At 36.6% G+C, this 22,643-nt stretch overlaps 1 protein-coding gene across 2 annotated transcripts in view; it reads right to left on the reverse strand.

Moving 5' to 3' along the window:
- Positions 1-2,460, reverse strand: part of LOC124791936 — a 43,258-nt gene extending 40,798 nt beyond the window's left edge. For both annotated transcript variants that reach the window (XM_047257900.1, XM_047257899.1), the window contains exons 1-2: positions 2,372-2,460; positions 1,609-1,844 (exon numbers count right to left, since the gene is read on the reverse strand). In XM_047257900.1, coding sequence (XP_047113856.1) covers positions 1,609-1,844; positions 2,372-2,459 — 324 coding nt within the window. In that variant the 5' untranslated portion in view covers position 2,460. The remainder of the gene's footprint in view (positions 1-1,608; positions 1,845-2,371) is intronic.
- Positions 2,461-22,643: the final 20,183 nt, after the last annotated feature.

The raw sequence follows: 22,643 nt of genomic DNA on the forward strand, positions 1-22,643 counted from the left end.
CAGGTCAAGGGAAGTGTTCGATTCCAATTTTGATTTTCTAGGTGTTTTTTTGTGGTAGGATTAAGTGTAGTGGTGGTGAAAGTTTTGAGATTTATAGTGTGGTATCGGTTGTTTCGCTTGACCTGTTATATGTCAAGGGAAGTAATTTATCTCAGTGGATTTTGTGTGTTGTTGAATTTGGGAAGGTTGTGGGGTATTGTAATTTTAGTGTTTTTTGCCATTTGGTGTAGTGGCGTGTGTGTATATTTAGTTTGTCCCCCATCTAAAAACCCCCAATTTCCCCCGCTTGTCCCGTTAGCTTCATTATATTTTTGGAGGAATATGTGTTTGGTGGTTTACTTGATGACGTCATAGGAGCAGTATGAGATTTGTTGTGAATGGTCGTTTCCGCCATATTGGTGGCATCATCGGTGAAAGCAGAGGGATGGAATCTGACTTTTCCGTTATGAATTTTTAAAATGAAACCTGTCCAACTTAAAGGTGGAAGCCCTCCTTTACAGAGAATACAGTACTACATGGACAAATCAACAGAAAAAAATCTAACTTTTCTGGTTGTCATTTCTGAAAAAAGAAATTTTTTCTGTAAATTATTAAAAAAAAATTCAAAAGACGACAGTAATGTCCAAACAAAAGATGCTATTGTAATGATAAAGCAATTATCTTTCAAATAAAAACAACTAACAAAATATCTAGAACTGTTACAGAGCTATAGCATTTTAAAATTTTTTCCGAGATTCGTATCTTGAAAACGATGTTCGCAATGGCCTGTATCTCTGGGCAGGATTTTTTTTTTGAAGAATACAAAAAAGTATGTTTCTTACTTACACCTGAATGTTAACATATGCTAAATTCAATAACATCCCAAACTATGAAGGTAACCCCACTGCCTGAAGTGATATGGATTATTTCTACTTCATGCACAGAGGCATTAAAACAATAGTCTTCTTGCACTACATACGTGACTGAACAGGAAGTTACCCTAATAGCTGGTACACTTGGACGTACCCTTGCCATGCACTTGACAGTGGTTTGCAGAGTGTAGACATATATGCTGCAGAGACCAAACAAAATTCACTGTATCATTTGAAATCAGACGTTTCTCCAACACTTACATCCACAGATGAAACAACAGATTTTATATATAAAACTAGCTAACAACGTAATTCTATAACAATACCTATTCCATTTTTCATTTAAATTCGAACTTCATTGATTTAATAGATGCTATAATCTGTTACTTCATGTTTTGGTGCAAATAAGATACACCACTGTATTCTCTAAGTAGTCATTATTGTACTCAACTGTGCGACAATGAAAAATTGGCACTTATTTCATTTCCAAATTTACGAGCAAATACTACTGTGCTGCCTACTTCGCTCTTCACAATAAATAATAAAGCATCCAAAATGCATGAACACGAATTAAACAAATTTCTACTCATAGATACAAAGAAAAAAACAAACACAATATAAAACAGATAATAAGAGCAACAATGGTTTCCAAAACACTACTCTGATATTTTCAAAATATATTTATTAGACTCAAAACCTCTAGGATAACTACATATAAATAAGTCAAAATATATTCTAGCGCTGAACAACTAATTACCTGTACATAATCGATGCATTCACCAGTAACTGGATCCTTTCTAAAAGTTACATTTTGTATCACCGCAAACAAATCTCCTTCATCTAGAAGCTCAACTTTAAACTTACAGCGAAATTCTTTGTATCCAGACCACTTATCAAATGTTCGCTGTTCAGTAATTAAAATTCCATTTTCTGGAGGAAGTTTAATTGTTTGTTTTTTCACGTGTGAACAAACCTTGTCATGCCCTAAACTATCTGGAAGAAAAAAATCAGAATGAGAATAACTTAGTAGTAATGTAGTCGCTCGCACATTCAAACTTTTAACTTCATTATAATGCTGTCAACATTAATTATTTCAAGTGACTGAGTATGCACTTGATCAATACACTGCACACCAAAAGAAACCACCCGATCAACATTGTATATCACTTTAAACAACAACTATCACCAGAAGGATTAATCACTGAAAAACAAATATTTCACCGCTCGCCTGCGCCAAGTTAAAAATTCTTCAGGGAAGACAGCGTCAACAACTTCCAACAACACTACTATACGCTATACGCCTGCTCTGTCAATTCATTTGCTGACATATTTAGCCTAGCAATAAACTTTCATTTACACCAAAATTATAAAAACCATCATATTTATTTCCGGTATTTTGTTACGAACTGGATTATATGAGCTGTCAAAACATGTAAACATTGGTAAAAAATAGACAATTCTGTAGCACAGCACACAAATTTTCTCCCATCATTGCAGATTCCAGTATAGATTACACTCACATTTCCTGTAAGCGGAACACTGAAGAAAAACCATCAAAAAACTAAAACATAATATAACACTCTGCATCCGACCACCAGTCGGCGCCATCTTCACCGTTTTCACTGATTGCACTCGATTCCCAGATTTTTACTCAACGATGTTCTACGAAAATGGTATGACGCACCCACTACTCTCCAGAGATGTTGCACGAACATACATTCCACCCTCGGATCGCACATCTGTTATACGATCTGTTAAAAGGTTTACTGTTGTAAAGGTTTCATCTTTTATATTATTTTAATTATTATGGTATATTTAGTTTTTGACAATTTATTCCACAAGTATGATTTTGAGCAGCCTACAAGCCCATCTGTGCAGCCATTGTATTCCCCAATTTGATTACGTTAAGCGTCATTAGTCAACTTTGCTTACTCCCTTAGGTGAAACCTCCGGGGAATTCACTGTATCGACTGGTTTGCATCCTGCGCGGCGCTCATATATAAGCGAAAACGATTACAGTTGACATGTTAGTTCAGATGAGGACACAGCGATTTGTAAAGTGTTAAGTACGCAAAATTGTGTCAATGGAAAAAGAAGATTGTAGTAGTGGTCGTGTTTAACTGTAAGAAGCGAATTCAAAAATACAGAAAATTCTTGGAAACTAATCCTGAATGTAATGGTTGGTTGTGCATTGATGAACCGAACTCTGAAAGGGCTAGATGTAGAACCTGTAAAATAATTTTTGTGCCTCAATTGGGATGTGTTACAAACATTCTTATAGTGAAAACCATGTCAAAAATGTGAGGATGATGTCATCTAAAATCCATATAATTTTGAGTTCATTTGTGAAATCAGTTACAAGTGATGTAACTTTAAATAATCAGGCTCACACTGCTGTAATTAAATTGGTGGGATTCGTGGCAGATCACAATCTGCCTTTCAGTGTTGCAGATCAGCTGGAGGGCATAGTTAACCCGTAACTGGTACACCTAGGTCCTAGGGACCTGAGATAATTTTTTTTTTCAGCATTGCAATGTGTGCAGCACACTGACTTGCACTCCTACGTACTCTCCAGCATTCGGTTGGCTATCAGCCCACAGCATTGTCACAAGTGTCTTCGCTAGTTTTGCATCTATAAAAGCACATGGGTCCCAAGGACCCAGTTGTAACTGCAGTGGAAGTTTTTCATCTTAACAGCACTTGCAATATTTTGGAATTATTGTACCACATTTCATAAAAATGAGTGTGGAAGATACCATCGATACTCAGAACGAACCAGTGGACAGTGATATTGATGATATAAGCGGAAATGGCAGCAATTGTGAAACTAGTGAACATGAAACTGAATGTGACAGCAATGAAGGACAATCTACAGGTAATAATATCTATGAGAGAAATAGAGTCAAATGGTCAACAGCACCCAGCATACGTGGTAGAATCCCACAAAGCAATATCATCCCTCCAATTCATCTTCCTGGAATACATGGCCCAGCTAGACAGGTAAACAAAAAGATCCCTCTAGCATTTTGGGAACTACTTTTCACTGATAAAATGATTGCAGAGATAGTACTCAGAACCAATGTAAAAATTATATCATTGCCGCCTGAGTCTAAAAGTTTATTCTTTCAAAAGTAACAGATAAAGTGGAAATAAAGGCCCTTATGGGTCTTTGGTATCTCTGGGGAGCCTTCAGATCAAACAGTGAAGATCTGGATGATTTGTTTGCTATAAATGGCACTGGTAGACCAATGCCCTTGAAACGTCTATTATTTTCATTGCATTGTCTTCCTTTTGATGATTCAACAACCCGTGATACCAGAAAACCCAGAGATAAAATGTACCACATCTCTTAGCTATTCAATTCATTTGTAAAAGATTGCCAAGAAAACTATCCAGTTGGATAATATGTCACCATGGACGAAATGTTTGTTGGATTCCGTGGCAGATGTGCATTCAGGATGTACATTCCTTCCAAGCAAAGGAAATATGGAATAAAAATATTCATCTTGGCTGATGCCAAATGCATTACTGTTTGAATGCCGAAATTAATAGTGGAAAACCAGCTGTAACCACCTCACAGCGTATGCTCATTCCAACTGCAGTTGTCATGCAGTTTGTTGAACCAATTAGAGGAAGCAACAGAAATGTGTCTGGAGACAACTGGTTCTCAGGTTCTCAAGTGTATAAATGAGTTGTCCAAATGCCATTTTACTTATATTGGCACTATAAGAAAGAATAAGGCTGAGCTACCCTTAAACATTACTGAAGCAAAAGCAGAAATGAGTCTTCCTCAATTTATGGATACTCTGGCTGTATAACACTACTTTCACACATCCCAAAAAAGAACAAGGTAGTGAACATGATGTCAATAATGCACTATGGTGAATGTGAGATGGAACATAAGCCTGAAATTATATACGACTACAATAGAACAAAATGGGGTATTGATGCTCTTGATGAAAAGACTCATAATTATACAACTTTCAGAAGAAAAAGGCGGAAGCCTATGGCAATATTCTATACCATATTGGATATAGCTGGTGTAAATACTTTTGTTTTACTCCATGCCAAAGAAGACAATAATGATATTATTCGTCGAGAATTCCTCATTCAACTAGGAATAGAACTTGTAAGTGACCATATGAAAAGAAGACTGGATTCTCCATTTCTGAGAAAAGACGTCAGAAATTCGATTTTTGATATTTTAGGAATGAATCCTAACGAGGCACCAGGAACATCCCAAGCCGGCAAAGAGGCTCCTCCTACTAAATCTAAGAGAAGAAGGTGCTCCATATAACCATCTAAGAAAGATAGGAAAGCATCACGAGAGTGTGCCAGATGTCAAGCACCATTGTGTTTGGAATGTTCCAGTGTTTTGTACTCAAAGTGTTTCGGTGGTTTGGAAGAGTAAAAATACTAAATTTAACTGGTAAAAACAATAAATTATCTAAAACATGAGATTTTTAGACAATTGCTGCTATTTTTTACCATTTTAATAATCAAGTATGTCATTCAGCTGAAAACGTTACCACAGAATCTTCCCAGAAGCTATGCCTGCAGAAATCTTTATACCGTATTTGAACTTTTCTTTTGGTTTACAGCTTTGAAGAACAGTCCATTTTGATTGTAAATGTGTAATTTCAGTTATAAAGGCTAATATTTGTAGCTCTCGAGTAGGACTTGACAAATGTATGTTTTTCACTTTTTGTGCTTTAACTACTTCACTGTCTTTTTTTATAGTTTCTGAAAGAGATGACCAGAAATAAGGAAACTAGTTTTGTATTAACATTAATAATACCATCTTAAACAGTTAATATTTAAATTTTATCATCTTGTTTATTTTCTTCTAAAACCTGTTCAGAATTTATCTGGGTCCTGACGACCCAGGTGTATACCTTGTGTATTAACATTTTTGAATGTACCAGTTAGGGGTTAAGAGTTGCCATGTTGATTCTAAAATCGCTGACAGTATAAATTTGCTTCACATTAAGTGTTCCCAGATCGTAGAGAAAGTTAGGAGTGAGTCGTAAGAACGAACTTACAGAAACACTGAGACATACAAAATTCAGTTTTCTTACTGATGAGTCAACAGATGTATATAGCACAGTAAGCTGGTTTCAAACTTGTTTCCAGATGTAAAGTTCAAGTATATAAGTTTGATCAAAGCTGGAATATTCAGGCCTGTTAGTTGGATTCAAGCTTGAAACAAACATCAAAGTTGGCAGAGTTCAAGCTATATTTCAAGCTTGACTTATCAAGTTTGGCTCCAGTTGTATCTACACACGTGGAATACAGCCTGGTATTTACAGCTTGTTTTAAGCTACATAATTATTAATCTGAATTTATTGAACCTAATTAATTAAATAAATATCAGAATGGAAATGGTGTGAAAAAATTTATCAAGACATGTATGTTTAAAAAATTTTATTTTCAAAGTGTTTAAAATTGTTTTATTTTAAAATTTAATTATTCTGAAGCCCCTCCGGCCCCAGCACACAGACCAGAGCAGGATCAAATATCGCTGACTTCTGCTGGTATAATGATCCTGTAACAGGTAAAAGAAAATGATAGCCATACATAAACATAAAAAAATGTAAAAAGTTGAAACTGATCAACCTAAATATAATTTATGCCCCAGATTAGCAAAATAACTTCAAACTGACTGATGTAGTAAGAATCATTAACTAGTATAAACGTCACTGAGTAAGCAGCTGCTTCTGGTGACTTCATTCCAAACAGTTTTTAAAGTAATTTGAAATAACTTTTTGTTTGAAATTTTGGGTAATTTTGCGATGACTTCATGAAGAAGCCACACATCACTATTTCTAACAGTTTCAGGGCCATTTAATATGAATTATAAAGAAACAATTACTTGAAATCATATACACCTCATATAAGGAAACTACCATTTAGAAAAATGTAGACTTTTATTCTATCCACAATTATATTTTGGTGAGTAAAACTGAATCAAAATGAAATAAAAGATGAAATCGAAATGAATTTAAGAAATTACCCGTTCAGTGGAACTGAAATGTAAAAGAACAAAAAATGTTCTCCTTGTCATATTTTAATGTTGCCTTTTATTAGATTTCAGCCACATTACAAATAACAATAAAAGTAAGAAGTACCAGTAGGCCTTGCAGTATTATTTCACCTAGGGAACAACAAAATTAAGAGCAATTGAAGAGCAGTCAAAGCTACGTAAATAAAAAAGACTGACACCTATGTAGTGACTGGTTCTTGATGCACTTTTCACGTTCACCATGTCATTACTATTTGTATTAGCAAAGAAACTTTTCACACTTCACGATTATTCATTCATGGTGTGACACACGAGAGTACTTACAAGTAAACAAATGTAATAGGGCGATATATAAAAAGGTGAGATTTTAAAAAGGTAAAATAACATTAAGTTTTAATTTATTGGTGCCACGTACTAGAGAGCTAGTTTAAAATGACCTCTTTTTGCTGAACAACTTGTAATATGTTTTCTTAGCTGGTAATCCATTTCACTTTCATCCAGGTTCAATTTTTCTACGTAAAAGAATATGATATTTCTTTACGTTATGTAATAATATTTAACATTTGTAATATTAACGTACCACTAGAGAAAAAATGCACCAGCGTACCTGTAATACACTATATATCTTCTTCAGACCCGGTGTAGCAGCTAGGCAGGGTATGCCACACACTTTCCAAACTATCTTCCAGTATAAAACAAACTTCACAACAGTCAACAATCATTAACGCATGTCACAAAAATAAAATGGCCGTAAACCTAGCAGAGTCAGTGCAACTGCAAGGCTTATAAACGCTTTTGGCGCTTCCCGTGGACGTCTATGGAAGCTATGCTGCGCGTACATCTGCTGTACAGCCTTCCAGGGAAATTACAGTTTATTTCAAGCTTGGGAAAATTATTTTAATTCAAGCTAAATTTTTACAGCTTGATGTAAACTGTGTAACAGGTTGATTTTTCAATCTTGAATTTTCAACTGAACCTAAACTCAATATCCACCTTGAAATAAGCTGTGTAACAGGTTGATTTTTCAATCTTGAATTTTCAACTGAACCTAAACTCAATATCCACCTTGAAATAAGCTTGAGTGCTAGCTAGCATCTGTTAAAACATCCTGTGTTGTTTTTAGATAATTGAAAGTAAATTTTGGAAACTTTATGAAATTTTTAATCAGGGTGAATATGATAAAGCAAAGGAATGTGAAATAATTAATATGGGCACAACGGCATGAACTTAAAAAGTTTTTAGATATCTAAATTTATAAATTGCTGCATCCATCTCAGACAAGATGGCTATCTTTGTGTACTATTGTAGTGAGGATTTTAGAGCAGCAAGCTGCTTTGCATCTCTATTTTGATTTTAAATACCTAGAGGATGTGCTGGTTGTGGCAGAAGAAATTCTCTAATCCCTCAATGACAATTTTTGTTGATTATTTTATTTATTTTTGGCCTCTCTGTTACCGAAATTCACAGATTTAAATAAGAACTTCCAGAGTGGTAAAGTTATTATTATTGGCTTACATTAAAAGACGGTACAGGGTTCAAGAAAATGTTGCATTGGCTCATGGACCAGCAGTATGTTGTAACCAATAAATTGATTGACACTGACCCCACAACAGGTCAAAGTTTCTTCGAGATAGCCAAATGTATTTAGGAGTTGAAGCTCTGAAGGCAATTCCAGAACCAGAAACATGTAATGAATGGGATGCAGGGAAAGATTTTTACTGCAGATGTAGCGATTTTATGCAGACGAAGTTTTCAGAACTGAAAAAGAGATGTAAACTTGATGATAATTTATTGTCATTGCAGTTTTGACGCCTAAAAGGACCCTTCCAAACATGTAAAGAGAAAATACTCCCTTTCTCTTACACCTCTTATGTCAAAATTGTCAAGCATAGTCTCTCTAGATGATGATAACCATATATAAAAAATCGATGATGACTGAAGGAAACTTTCTATCGTAGAAAATAGATGAAAATATTAAGAACTGTTCAGAAGTGGGCACATATGGGGGAACATGCTCAACATAAAAACTTTATTTGGTGAGAGAGAATTCCCTGCTAATTGTGAAAGAGTTGTTATTGAGATGAAACTAATAAAAGTGAAAAATAGGAATAGGCACATTAATTCAATAGTGAATGGATGTCTGCTTGCCAGTCAGTATGTGAAGAGCATCATCTGAGTTGCATGAGGAAAAGGCAGTTATTTTCAAGGCCATCCGCTGCCAGTTCTTCTGTTTCTGCATCTTGAAGGGATGAAGATATGATGGTAACAATGATGATGATCATACATTCCATTTTTATGTCCTCCTCCAAGCTAAACAAATAACAAAGGAATTTTTTGTATAATTTTATGAACCATATTTAATGTTCATAAGTTGATGTAATAATCGGAAACACCTAATTATATGTGGTACCAGTATAAAGCCCCAGGTAAGAGCAGTCAAGAGTTCTTCCCAATACACTGCAACAATCATAATTGCGCTCTAATTCCATTATTCTTGACAATAAGCATGTAAGTGAGACAAAGTTTAGAAAAGGACTGAAATTATGCATGAAGTTTGTTAGAAGTCTCTAAGTGCTTTCATTATGAAATATTGGATGATTGTAGTGTAGGTAATTTGCCCTTCATTTTAAGTAGAAGCACGTTTTTGATGCATCTCACTATATCTCACATCATATCTCCTGAACTATTTGCTATATATTGACATTATGTTGTAGGTGCATTCAGATATTTGTGTAGATACTGTACGAAAAATGTGTTGTGAATAACATTAGTGGTAAAGAAGTGATAAATTAAAATGTCACACCTGATGTTTACTGCACGTCAATGTTAGTAGAAGCTAGTTTTTGACATGTCTAAGTGTGTGTCATGTCATACCCCCTGAACTATGTTCCGTACAGTGATATAATTTTACAGGTGGGTTTAGTGATGTATGCAGATACTGTCTGCAAAGTGTGTTGTGAACAGCATTAGTAGTAAAGAAATAAAATATTTAAACATCATGGCAGATGCTGAAGTTTGAAGTTCGATCACATGAACAGCGAAAATGTTGTGAGTGATAAACTTGTTTCCTTCCATCATTCTGTGGGGGCTGTAAGTGAGAAAAAGTTCCCTAAATAAAGGTTTGAAGCTATCTATTAACTTTGTTGGAAGTCGTTAAAGTGTTATAATTTTCGAGTAATGGTTGAATTAAGTTGGAATATTTGAGCGCTATCAGCTTCAAGACAAATACTTGGTTTCTAATTGTAATACTTGTCTTATCATGTTAAGTTTAACTTACTCTTAATGAGTAGATTATGAAAACAAGTTACATTTTTAAATTTGGTGAATAATTACGCAAAATATTGAAAATATTGTGCCTCTGAAGCCATTAGACAGGCCATCTACAACAAAAAGTCCAGGGCAGATACCCAAGAAAGATTTTTATTTGTAGATTGTAGATCTGTACGAACCCTTAAAGAAATGTACCATGATTTCGATGCAGTTATACAATCCAGTAAATCTGAAAGGTTGGAAAGGCTGCTCCAGACTCACCCAAATGAGGCCAGTCAGATGTATTCTGATCAGCTTTGCACATAAGTGTAAATTTGATTCGCAGGCAAAATATAGTTATTCACCACGTTTTTCATATATTAACAAAATGAGGTGACTGTGATAATGCAGTTAGTGATTATTTTATACTTCTGAGCGAAAATTTACTACAAGGAGTTTTTTGCTCGCAATCTTTTGGTTTTCTCCTCATCTTGTTGCTGTCATACGTTCCGCAACTGTAAGATACCAGCGGTGTTTGTTGTTTATTCAAGATAAGTAAATCTTTTAATATGACCAACCATGATAGAGTGTTTGGATAAAGATATGGAAACACTGCGAGAAATGCATGCTTGAACACATATGCAAATGTTAGTAATGCCTGCTGGTTGTAGTGCTGTATTTGCCCAAGAATGGCACCTGTGCAATGTTCTCAATACGTTCAAGTGTCAGTCGTGGTCAGAACAGTGTTCTGTGTAATTGCGAGTTCATTACGTTGAAGCTAAGTGAATCAGAATGTGAGCAAATTTTTGGTGCTCATATGGTGGATACCTCCATAACCAAATAAGCTGAAGTATTTGATAGTTTGAGAGATGCTATACAGAAGATTTATATTGCATTAGTAATGTAAATGCCCATAACAGGAAAACAATGTGCCATAGCCATAAAAACAGGACTGTGGGGCATCTGATGGGACAAGTCTTGTTTCACACTGATTCCAACTTCTGAGCAAGCTTATGTTCCACGAGTGAAACATGGTGGTGGTTAGGTAATGAAATTATAATTTGGCATTGTTGGCCAGAAGTCCGAACCTGAGGAAGTTCAAGCGATGGGTTCCAAGTATTTTCAACTGACGACACATTTGGTGACTTGCATGTTGATGGGGATGAGGACATCACAACACCCAGTCCCTGAGTGGAGAAAATCTCCGATCTGGCTGGGAAACGAACTCAGGCACCCTGGATGGCAGTCAGGTGCACTCACCACTCAGCTAAGGGAGCGGACGAGGTTAGGTGATGAGTTGGACATTCATTGCATGTATTACATGCACCACATCATTACTCTGCAAGGTCGCATTATTGCCAAGGATTACATTACCATTCTGAGTGATCAAGTCCACTCCATGATATGATGTTTGTTCTCCAGTGGTGACACGTTTCAATATGAAAAAGCCCCTGTTCACATAACTCACATCGTTCAGGAGTGCTTTTGTGAACTTGAGGATGAATTGTCACACTTTCTCAGGCCACCACAGTCACCACATCTCAATGCTGTTGAGCCTTTGTGATCTGCTTTGGAGAGAAAGCTGCGTGATTGCTATCCATTTCCATCATTGTTCCTTGAACTTGCCACTACTTTGCTGGAATAATTATAAAATTCCATTTAAATCCTTACAGAATCTGTATTTATCCATTCCAAGACGAGAGGAAGGTGCCTGGGGCCCCAACATTTTTCCTACACTGCATTGGGCATGGCAATGTGTCGTGTTTTTGGTGTTTCTATATTTTTCCCACTCTCTGTAGGTTACATGCCAAGTAGCAGTCCCATGTGTTCCTTTAAGCACTACTGGAAGTGTTGGATTGAAATAATTACAATAAATCAGCCAAAAATTAGGCAATTCATGTATATGTGCTCTTTGTGAAGACTTATACATTCTTCCACTACACTTAATAAAGAGATCAGTATGAACTTATATGAAACATCATTCAATACGTAAGTGTAGAACACTATGCAGCTGACATTTCCTTTTTAAAATACAATCAATGGTGAATATAATGACTGGCACATGCCCAGAGAAGCCTGCAATCTCATAATTTATGCTCCTTTTGAGCCATCAAGTTTCTTTCAAGTTATTGTTTTAGTGAGATAGTTATAAGTTTACAAAATAGAAAGCAAAAAAGTGCAAATATTTTACATTTGTTATTTCAGTGCTGAGTCTGAGGCATGACAGGAAGACATAGCCTCCATCGGCTAAGTAACACTAATGATGTGAGTTTCTTTAGCTCCTCAACATCAATGGATCTACTCATCTCCAGCAAAAAGTTGCAGTGTAACAACACACTTAAGAGTACTTGGGTGTCACCAAACTGGAGGATAAAACCAGTAGATACATCGCCCTAGGTATAAAAGCCAAAATACAGATGTCAGATGTTAAGAAGTTTGGCATGTGGAGAGTGGAAATGATCAATTTTTGGTCAGAGGCTTGTTAAAAATCCCGTTTATAAGAAAGACCAGGGATCAGCTACAGAGGGCTGTTCAGATACTATGTTGAAAGTCGAAAATATGCAACTTAACAATCACCCCTACAGGTAAGAGGCCCGAGGAACGCCAAGGAGGAGGCAGAGTGATGGCCTCCATGTAGACCTACAAGTCAATGATAGACATGGACAATTGGCAAATGGCAGTGATGTATAGAAGGTGGTGGAAAAGGAAGTTCATAGTAGTGCATAGTTCTTTGGGCCTGATCGCGTACAAATAAGGTACATAAAATTAAGTATACCGATACGGTAAAATTTAATTGTCTTCATTCATATTTCTTATTTAACTCCTACTATACTAACCCCTCACCTACAGCTTCCACGAAAAGGGAATGAGGCTGTTGAAATATTGTATAAAAAAGAATGTAGTGCAGCATTTTTACTTTCTCCTTTTATGTATATTCTTTCATGATATTTAATATTATTTGCTTCTGTTGCATTGCTACTGTATACTTCAGTTTCCATACTAGCAAAACGTGCAGTGTTTTACTAAATCTATAAACTGCAGTTACGTCCCAGTGAAAGGTGGCCGTGAGAACCCATGAAAAATAAGTGGGATCCGAGACAAGATGGCCACCGAGTGAGATCACAGGTATTTCTTTGCACGCTAAAGGAACTTATTTAACAGGGAATAGCGTCAAATTTAAATTTTCTTTGTTTCGTATATTTGCTGTAGTGTCCTTTGTTGTCACAAAACTGAATATTAGCGTCCCAGCAGAGCTTATTCTTGAAAAAACTTCATGTTATCTGAAATCCCGATAATCGCGACATAACTCGAAATTTTGCGTGACATAAACACAAAAAATTCTATTCAAATTTTCTTGATAGTGTAAAAGTCGTTTAAGAAATACAGCTACTAGTTTCATCAGTATCTGTTGTCGCAATAAAAGTGTAATTAAACGTTTCTAAATAGTATTTAACACAGTTCGTATTGTTTACTAGTTAGATAGACGCGATCTAGGCCTAAATTTTCCGAGTTATAAACGTTTAAAAACCTGACCAAACATCCTTGATAATGTAAATTCTCTAAAAGCAAAGTAATAACTAATTTATTCTTCTGTCATTGTATTTCTAAATCAGTACAAAAATCAACAACTACACTTAAGACCTTTGTGTCCTTTTTGGTTACATACAGCCAACTGCCAATTCGCATACTTGACAAATTTAAAACATTCTTTAAACTTAATTATTCTTTCGAAACTGACCATTAGTGAGAAATGTGGGAGCTGTTGTAGCATAATGAATAGAGGGATTTGTTGCCAATCTTGTAGGAAATATTTTCACTGGGGGAGGGGGGGGGGGGGCGGGGGTGATGTTGGGAGAACAGAAGAGGCTCTTTCCTGGAACTGCAGAGTATGCAGTAGGAACATTTTGAGTGGGGAGCAGGAAAGGAAAATCTGTTCCCTTCAGGCACAGTTGGAGGAAGCAAAGAAAGAACTGATAAGGATAAACTTAGATGGGGGGGGGGGGGAGGGTGGTTGGAAACTGGCAGGTGGTATGAGGATAAGAAGAAAGAGAATGCGATCTGATAGTTTTATCATCAACACCAAAAACAAGTATTTATCACTGTCAGAGTTAAGTGGAGAAGAGCCTCTGGTAGAATGAGGAGCAAGAAATGTGCAGCACACTTCAACCGAGGCCAAGAAGCCTGGGAATATACAAAATGTTTGGAAGAGGACATGTTAGGAAGAAGAAGAAGTTTAGGGCCAGCTTACCAGGCCACCACCAATTGTTGAGCTGCTCTGGCGTCATCATCGACCATACCTTGATGAAGCTGTGAGGCGAATCAATGTGGGGTTAGGGATGGCTCTGAGGGCAGCAAACTTCGTTCATGTTTCTCTGTTGCCCACTGAAACTATCAACAGATTGGGTTTCACTAGGCATGGCCTACACCTAAACAGGACTGGGAAGGAAAGATTGTTACAGCTGATTCATAAAAGTAAAGGGGGTGGATCTTGGGCCACACATGGTAAAATAGCTGTTGTCATGGGTAGGAGAAGTAGGTCCTTTTTAGGATAAATGCAGACAACAGGTTTCCCTGTCTAAAGAGTATCTCCAGCAGTTTAAAAAATACTGAAACGAGCACTCACAAGACAGATTTTAACACCTCAAATCTCATCTCACACATACCAGATGTCACAAAGAAAAACAAACCATTGGAAAGAGACTTAACAATCCTCCATCAAAACATGCAATCAATAAAAAATAAAATACGACTATTAGAAGTTGAGCTGCAGTCGTTGAACTACACAATAGTTTGTGTTATTGAGCACTGGTGTAGAGACACAGAAAACCAACATGTAGTGTTATCATTGTATGAAAGGGCAAACTCTTACTGCAGAGCTGTTTCAAGGGGTGGAGGATCATGCATTTATATCAGAAAAGGAACACAGTTCAAATCAAGACATAACCTCAGTACAGTAAGTGAAGACAAACACTTTAAAACATCAGCTATTTAATTAACAGGGCTTGGTATCACCAGGAAATTAATCATTTTGTGTGTGTACAGATCTCTCAGTCGTAGTGTGGACACTTTTTTCAATAAATTAACAGAAGTTCTAGACAAAGTCTCAAGTACAAAGGTCAGCATAATTCTGTGTGGGGACATTGACATCAACACTAGCATCATAAATGAATCCAGCAGCATCCTCATAAATATCCTTCAAAGTTTTGACATGTCCCTATTGCTCAATAGTGCAACAAGGGTTACTGTAATGACTTCATCAGTAGCTGACGGGGGAAAATGTGATGTAGCTGTAAAACATCTCGGTTTATCAGACCATCTCTGTCAAATAACAAGAGTAAAATCAACACATCGAATCAATCTCTAAACTACAAGCCTACAAACAACATCTATCTGAAATCAGAATAAAACATTTTGCAAAATAACTAGCAAAACAAAGCTGGGATGAAGTGTATAAGGAAACCAATGTGAATAATAAATTCTCTAAATTCTCCACATTATTTAAATTGAACTTTGGAAACGCATTTCTAAAAGTATGCATGTCTGTGTCAACATAACACAAAAACAGATGGATAACAGCAGGTATTAAGATGTCCTCCCAAACACTTAAATACCTGAGTTCTATGAAAAAGAGTCGCAATGATCCAGAATTCTTAAATTTCTATCATAGATACAAAATTACCTATAGGAAGGTACTGACTGCTGCAGAAAATTCATTTAGTGACAAAATAATATATAATGCAGAGAATAAAAGCAAAGCAGTCTGGGATGTTATAAAAAAAAGAAAATGGGGAGAGGCAAAGAAATGCAGAATAACATACTGCTAAGGGAGGGTGATAAGGTAATAAATTATCCACAACACTTAGCAAACTATGTAAATGAGCATTTTTCAAATATTGCAGAAAAAATTCCCCAAAACAAATATAACACCTGTAAATAATGTTGCACTAAATACAGTGACATTACATCCAACCACAGAAAATGAAATCAATAAAACTATTCAAAAACTAAAAAAATAAAAAGTCAGTAGGCTTAGATGAAGTATCAAAGTGTGTGCCAAAACAAAGCATCTGGATTATACAAGGCCCTTTAACAAATATAATAAATGAGTCCTTCACATCAGGGACATTTCCAGAGAAGTTAAAACGGGCAAGAGTTGTACCTTTCCTAAAGAAATGTAATGCAGAAGACGTAGAAAATTACTGGCCCATTTCCCTGCTGTCACCATTCTCAAAAATAATAGAAGCAATTATGAAAGACAGATTAATGAATTACCTGAATAAATACCATCTTTTAAGCGAATCACAGTTTGATTTCCAAAGTGGCAAAAATACAGAGTCAGCTATAGCAGAATTCACAAAAGTTGTACTTGATGCTCTTGATAAAGATGAGTGTGTCACAGGCATATTTTTGGATCTTACTAAGGTCTCTGATACAGTCGACCGCAAGATTATATTAAATAAATTAGAAGCATTAGAAATAAGGGGGGCGGGGGTAGCTAATGACTGGTTTCGATCATACCTAGCAGATAGGGTACAAAGAGCAGAGATAACACATACTTCAAATAGATCTAAACATATAGTAAAACACTTAACAGAACCAAAATACATTAATATAGGGGTTCTGCAAGGTAGGATATTAGGAGCAATACTATTCTTGATACACATCAATGACATTCCCAGTAGTGTTACTCATGGAAAAAAAATTCTCTTGTTGATGACAGCAATACGATAGGCACTTAGAAAACAAGAGAACTCCTCACAGAGAAAGCAAATGAAACTCTCAAGGAAGTTTACAACTGGTCAATAAACAATGAAGTGACATTGAACATAAATAAAACTAATGCCGTGAATATTAGTTTGAAGAGGGACTATGATAATGTTAAATTAAATATAGCTGGCACCTCTATAGACTGTGTAACAAATGCAAAATTTCTTGGAATGAATATTGATTCTCAGTTGAAGTAGTCTGAACAAACAAAGGAACTTGCAAACAGAATGTCATCAGCATGCTATGCCCTTAGAATCCTATCATCATTGTGTAACATACAGTGTCTTTTAGTAACATACTGTTCATATGTACACTCAGTTCTTATCTATGGCATTCTTTTTTGGGGAACTGATGCACAAAATATGAACAAAAATTTCAAACTCCAGAAAAGAGCCATAAGAAAACAACAGAACATAGTAGTCGAGCTCATTGTAAAGATCTGTTCAAAACACTGGGGATTTTAACTGCACCATGTGAATACATTTACCACACACATAAAAAATAACATTGGTAATTACTGCACAAACATCTCGGTCCATGACCATGGAATAAGAGCTAGACTCAACTCACATTTAACAAAAAAAAAAAAAAAAAAACATAAAACTCAAAACAGCAATTTCTACCAGGAATAAAATTGTACAATAAATTACCAAAAGAAATGCAATTCATTTTATACATTGATGGATTACTTACATAAAACAGAGTAGGGCTTGGTAAAAAAGTTATACAAATAAATAATGATTATAAAACATCCAACATTCCATATAACACCTTCACACTACGTTTTTTTGTTCTTTTTTCCTCTTCTAGAAATAATTACCGCCAAGCTATGCATAGCACAACACTAACACCTCTTCATCTTTCTGAGCTCAACATCTCACCCATTATTGAGGGATGTTGACTCGGTTTTTAATAGTAGCAAATGGGAAGTTGTTGTACAGAAAATGGCCTAGATATCAGCAGTGTGTGTGTGTGTGTTTGAGTGTGTAGTGAGTGAAGTGTTATGAAACAATGTGTTTATAGTGTGTGCAGTGACTGATAGTGAGATATGAGTGAACAGTGTGGCATTACATTATTTAATAAGTTATTTGTAAAAAAAGTATTACAGTATATACCAGGAGTAAATCAAATGATTATCTCTAACTAGAAATCTGTAAATGTATGTGTATACCAACTAGCTTATTTTAAATGGATCTAAACGTGTAAATACTTTGACATGTTTTATATCCTTGTAAAAAGAGATCCACAGATGAATAAAGCTACTACTACTACTACTACTACTACTACTATCTGCAGCTGTACCTCATTAAATAGCTTATGTCGTATACTGCAGTCATTTACCGCCTTCTTTCTCGAGTCACTAATAATGTGTGTAACCCCTTATGAATTCTCGGTCTTTTCATGCGATATATGTAAGAAGAAGCAGTCTCTTCACTGATTATTCTGCAAAAATATCGTAAACCAAGGATACTTCACACCTTCGATTTGCTGTAGATTTTTGAACAGTATACAGTGTTTGGACATTATAAATTAGTTCATAGATAACTATCTGTTGACACACAGTCAGCACAGATTCAGAAAATATCGTCCTTTATTCGCATCAAGTAATGAGTACTATCGACAGGGATCTCAAGTTAAGTCAATATTTCTAGATTTCCAGAAGGCTTCTCACATCGTTTACCCTAAGAGACTTCTAATCAAATTACATACCTGTAGAGTAATGCTTCAGATGTGTGAGTGATTTCGCGATTTCCTGCCAGAAAGGCCACACTACATAATAACCGATGGGATATCATTGACTAAAACACAATTGATATCTGGCATTCCCAAAGGAGAGGTTATAAGCACTCTGCTGTTCCTAGCTTACATAAAAGATTTAAGAGACAATCTGAGCAGCTCTCTTAGATTGTTTGCCCAATGATGCAGTCATTAGTAAAATTATCAGAAGATAAAATCCAATAGCAAAATAACTTAGAATCGATATCTGTATGGTGCGAAAAGTGGCAAATGCCTGTGAATAAAGAAAAGTGTGAGGTCATTATTGGAAATAAATCAGTTAAATTTCTGATACACTATAAATCACAAAAATTTTAAAGCTGTCAATTCGACTAAGTACCTAACAATTACAGATACAAATAACTAAATGTTGTGGGGAAGGCAAACCAAAGACTAAATTTTATTTGCAGGTCACTTAAAGTGGATTCACACTTGATGGAACGTCACTGTCATATCAAAAGATTCTCCTTTGTAGTTCAAATGATGGCATTCAAACAAACTGTCTATGGAACGTCATCGAAACGTCACGTCAGCATCACGTCAAGGTCTCTCGGGAAGAATGTTTCAACGGGCCATTAATGGAGTCACGTGATGTTCCCCTTTTGCCGCCGGCAAGCACCACTTCCATATTTCTTTTGTTTAGCTCAGAAGAACAGCCCATGTAGACATACCTTAGACAAACGATCAGCTTCTGCCATGTTGATATTGGATGCATAAATCTTGTATTTCTCTTTGTAATTTTTATTTGTTTCTTCCTTAAGAGGTAAAAAACGTGTTGTTTACACATTCTGAAATAATTATAGAACGATGACTCCTCTTCTTCCAGCTCCTTGTAAAGAGTGTGTGGAACTCTCCTTCACAGTCTCGATTTTTTAACATTTTTTTTCTAGCACAGACTCTTTTTGCTCCCTCTTTCTGTTCCTTATCATCAAATGCAATAGCAATCATTGCAAGTTGCTTTAAACACAAGCTGACGAAATGGCAGATATAGAAATAGATGACATAGGGATAGAAAAACAATCAAAATCTCTCAAAAGAGGAAAGGTCACTGGACCTGATGGGATACCAGTTCGATTTTACACAGAGAATGCGAAGGAATTTGCCCCCCTTCTTGCAGTGGTGTACCGTATGTCTCTAGAAGAGCGTAGCGTTCCAAAAGATTGGAAAAGGGCGCAGGTCATTCCCGTTTTCAAGAAGGGACGTCGAACAGATGTGCAGAACCATAGACCTATATCTCTAACGTTGATCAGTTGTACAATTTTGGAACACGTATTATGTTCGATATAGTGACTTTTCTGGAGACTGGAAATCTACTCTGTAGGAATCAGCATGGGTTTCGAAAAAGACGATCATATGAAACCCAGCTCGTGCTATTCGACCACGAAACTCAGGGGGCCACAGACATGGGTTCCCAGGTTGATGCCGTGTTTCTTGACTTCTGCAAGGCGTTTTATACAGTTCCCCACAGTCGTTTAATGAACAAAGTAAGAGCACATGGACTATCAGATCAATTGTGTGATTGGCTTGAAGAGTTCCTAGATAACAGAACGTAGCATGTCATTCTCAATGGAGAGAAGTCTTCTGAAGTAAGAGTGATTTCAGGTGTGCCACAGGGGAGTGTCGTAGGACTGTTGCTATTCACAATATATATAAATGACCTTGTGGATAACATCGGAAGTTCACTGAGGCTTATTGTGGATGATGCTGTACTATATCGAGATGTTGTAATAATGGAAAATTGTATTGAAGTGCAGGAGGATCTGCAACAAATTGACACATGGTGCAGGGAATGACAATTGAATTTCAATGTAGACAAGTGTAATGTGCTGTGAATACATAGAAAGAAAGATCCTTTATCATTTAGCTGCAATATAGCAGGTCAGCAACTGGAGCAGTTAATTCCATAAATTATCTGGGAGTATGTATTACGAGTGATTTAAAATGGAATGACCAATAGAATTAATTGTCAGTAAAGCAGATGCCAAACTGAGATTCACTGGATGAATCCTAAGGAAATGCAGTCCGAAAACAAAGGAATTAGGTTACAGTACACTTGTTCACCCACTGCTTGAATACTGCTCACTGGTGTGGGATACGTACCAGATAGGGTTGATAGAAGAGATAGAGAAGATCCAACAGAGAGCAGCGCGCTTCATTACAGGATCATTTAGTAATCGCGAAAGCGTTACGGAGATGATAGATAAACTCCAGTGGAAGACTCTGGAAGAGAGACGCTCAGTAGCTCAGTACGGGCTTTTGTTGAAGTTTCGAGAACGTACCTTCATTGATGAGTCAAGCAGTATATTGCTCCCTCCTACGTATATCTCGCGAAGAGACCATGAGGATAAAATCAGAGAGATTAGAGCCAACACAAGGCGACTGACAATCGTTCTTTCCACAAACAATTCAAGACTGGAATAGAATGCAGAATCGATAGAGGTTCCCAAGGTACTCTCCGCCACACACAGTCAGGTGGCCTGCGGAGTGTGGATGTAGATGTAGATGTAGAAACTAAATTTCGGCGTTTTATGGCTATCTACCTTGAACTACGAAATAGCACCTTTGGTTGGTATATTATGAACCAGTTGCAACTTCATGATATCCTTGTGACATTGGCCTGCCATATAGCAATAAGGGGCCGATTTGTGACTAAAATCCTCTGAGTATTCATGTAATGGTAACTGCAGTTATGCATTTGCTAGGTCGATCTTCGAGAAGTACGAGCCCCCAAGCAATTGAACCATGAGTTCTTAAGGCTGAGGAATGGTATTTGTGTGTACCTCCAATTAAGCATTATTCATGGATTAGACATCTCCACATACGCGTTAGGAGCCAACTGGTTTTCTGGCAACAACCAGTGAATGGCCCACTGTCTGGATATCACCAGTATTATTACATTTTGTTGTTGAAGTGGCTCTAACTCTGTCTCCATGTGTTCTCGAAATGCTAAAGGTGTCAGGTGGGTCGTGTAGCAGTGGGGAATTGCTGATAATTCCATTATGATGCTGTAGCAATAATGTACTGCACAACGCAAGCCTAGTGTCAGAAATGTATGTATGTTCTCGGCACAGACCCTCTAGTTCATTGAAAGGTACTGAATCTTGTACTGAATTATCAGAATCGTCCACCTGGAAGCCAAGGCTGTCACTGCCATTTTGCTTGTCTGTGAAATGATTTGACAGCTATAATTCCAATGCAGTTTGTTCCTTGGTTGAAACTATTGACAACCAATAGCAATATACGTGTCTTGATTGATAAACAACTGCGTTTATTTCAAATTCTCTGGAGTTTGTTGTGTTGATACTGGTGGTACAAGTGAACTTGGGACAGAAGTGCCCAGGTTTGACACAGGCATAATGCTGTTGGTCCACAAACAACGCCACTGCAGATTTTGGAATGCTGTTCCAAATACTGACTGCTATTGCTAACACTAATCAAGTGTCCTACTTATTAGCAGCGATGGTATCTTTCATTACTGGGTGAACAATTTCTCTACAAAAATTTGTGAAATCAGGCAAGCTACAATGGAAGTGAATTGCAACATCGAGGTTCCACTGATGAATTTATACTCTGTCTGTCTTGTGTAAGCAATAGAGACTAGAAACCTCCTAGAATTGTGATATAAAGATGTTTCTGCCTACTGCTGACTGTTAAGATCTAACAATGATGAGAGCGAATGCAACTGTGATGGTGAACGGTTTCTGTCACTCACCTCCTGATTGTATGAACATGGTTCGAGAACCTTAGCGATTGCTGCCTTCTCTTCATTGCGTTGCTTCCGATAGTTTATGTGCTTCAGCACTGGAAAAGACTTTTTCCAATGATTATTTGGATAATATGAGTTACTTAGCTACAATTCTGGAATTGGGAGCAAAGCAGACATCACAGCATAGTGACTCTGTCTAAGAGAGGCTTCATGCCAAGAGTTACAGTTTTAACTGGCAATGCTGGCTGAGACCTTTTAAATCTGCATCCCA

Source organism: Schistocerca piceifrons, chromosome 1 (genome assembly GCF_021461385.2).
Source record: "Schistocerca piceifrons isolate TAMUIC-IGC-003096 chromosome 1, iqSchPice1.1, whole genome shotgun sequence".
NCBI lineage: Eukaryota > Metazoa > Arthropoda > Insecta > Orthoptera > Acrididae > Schistocerca > Schistocerca piceifrons.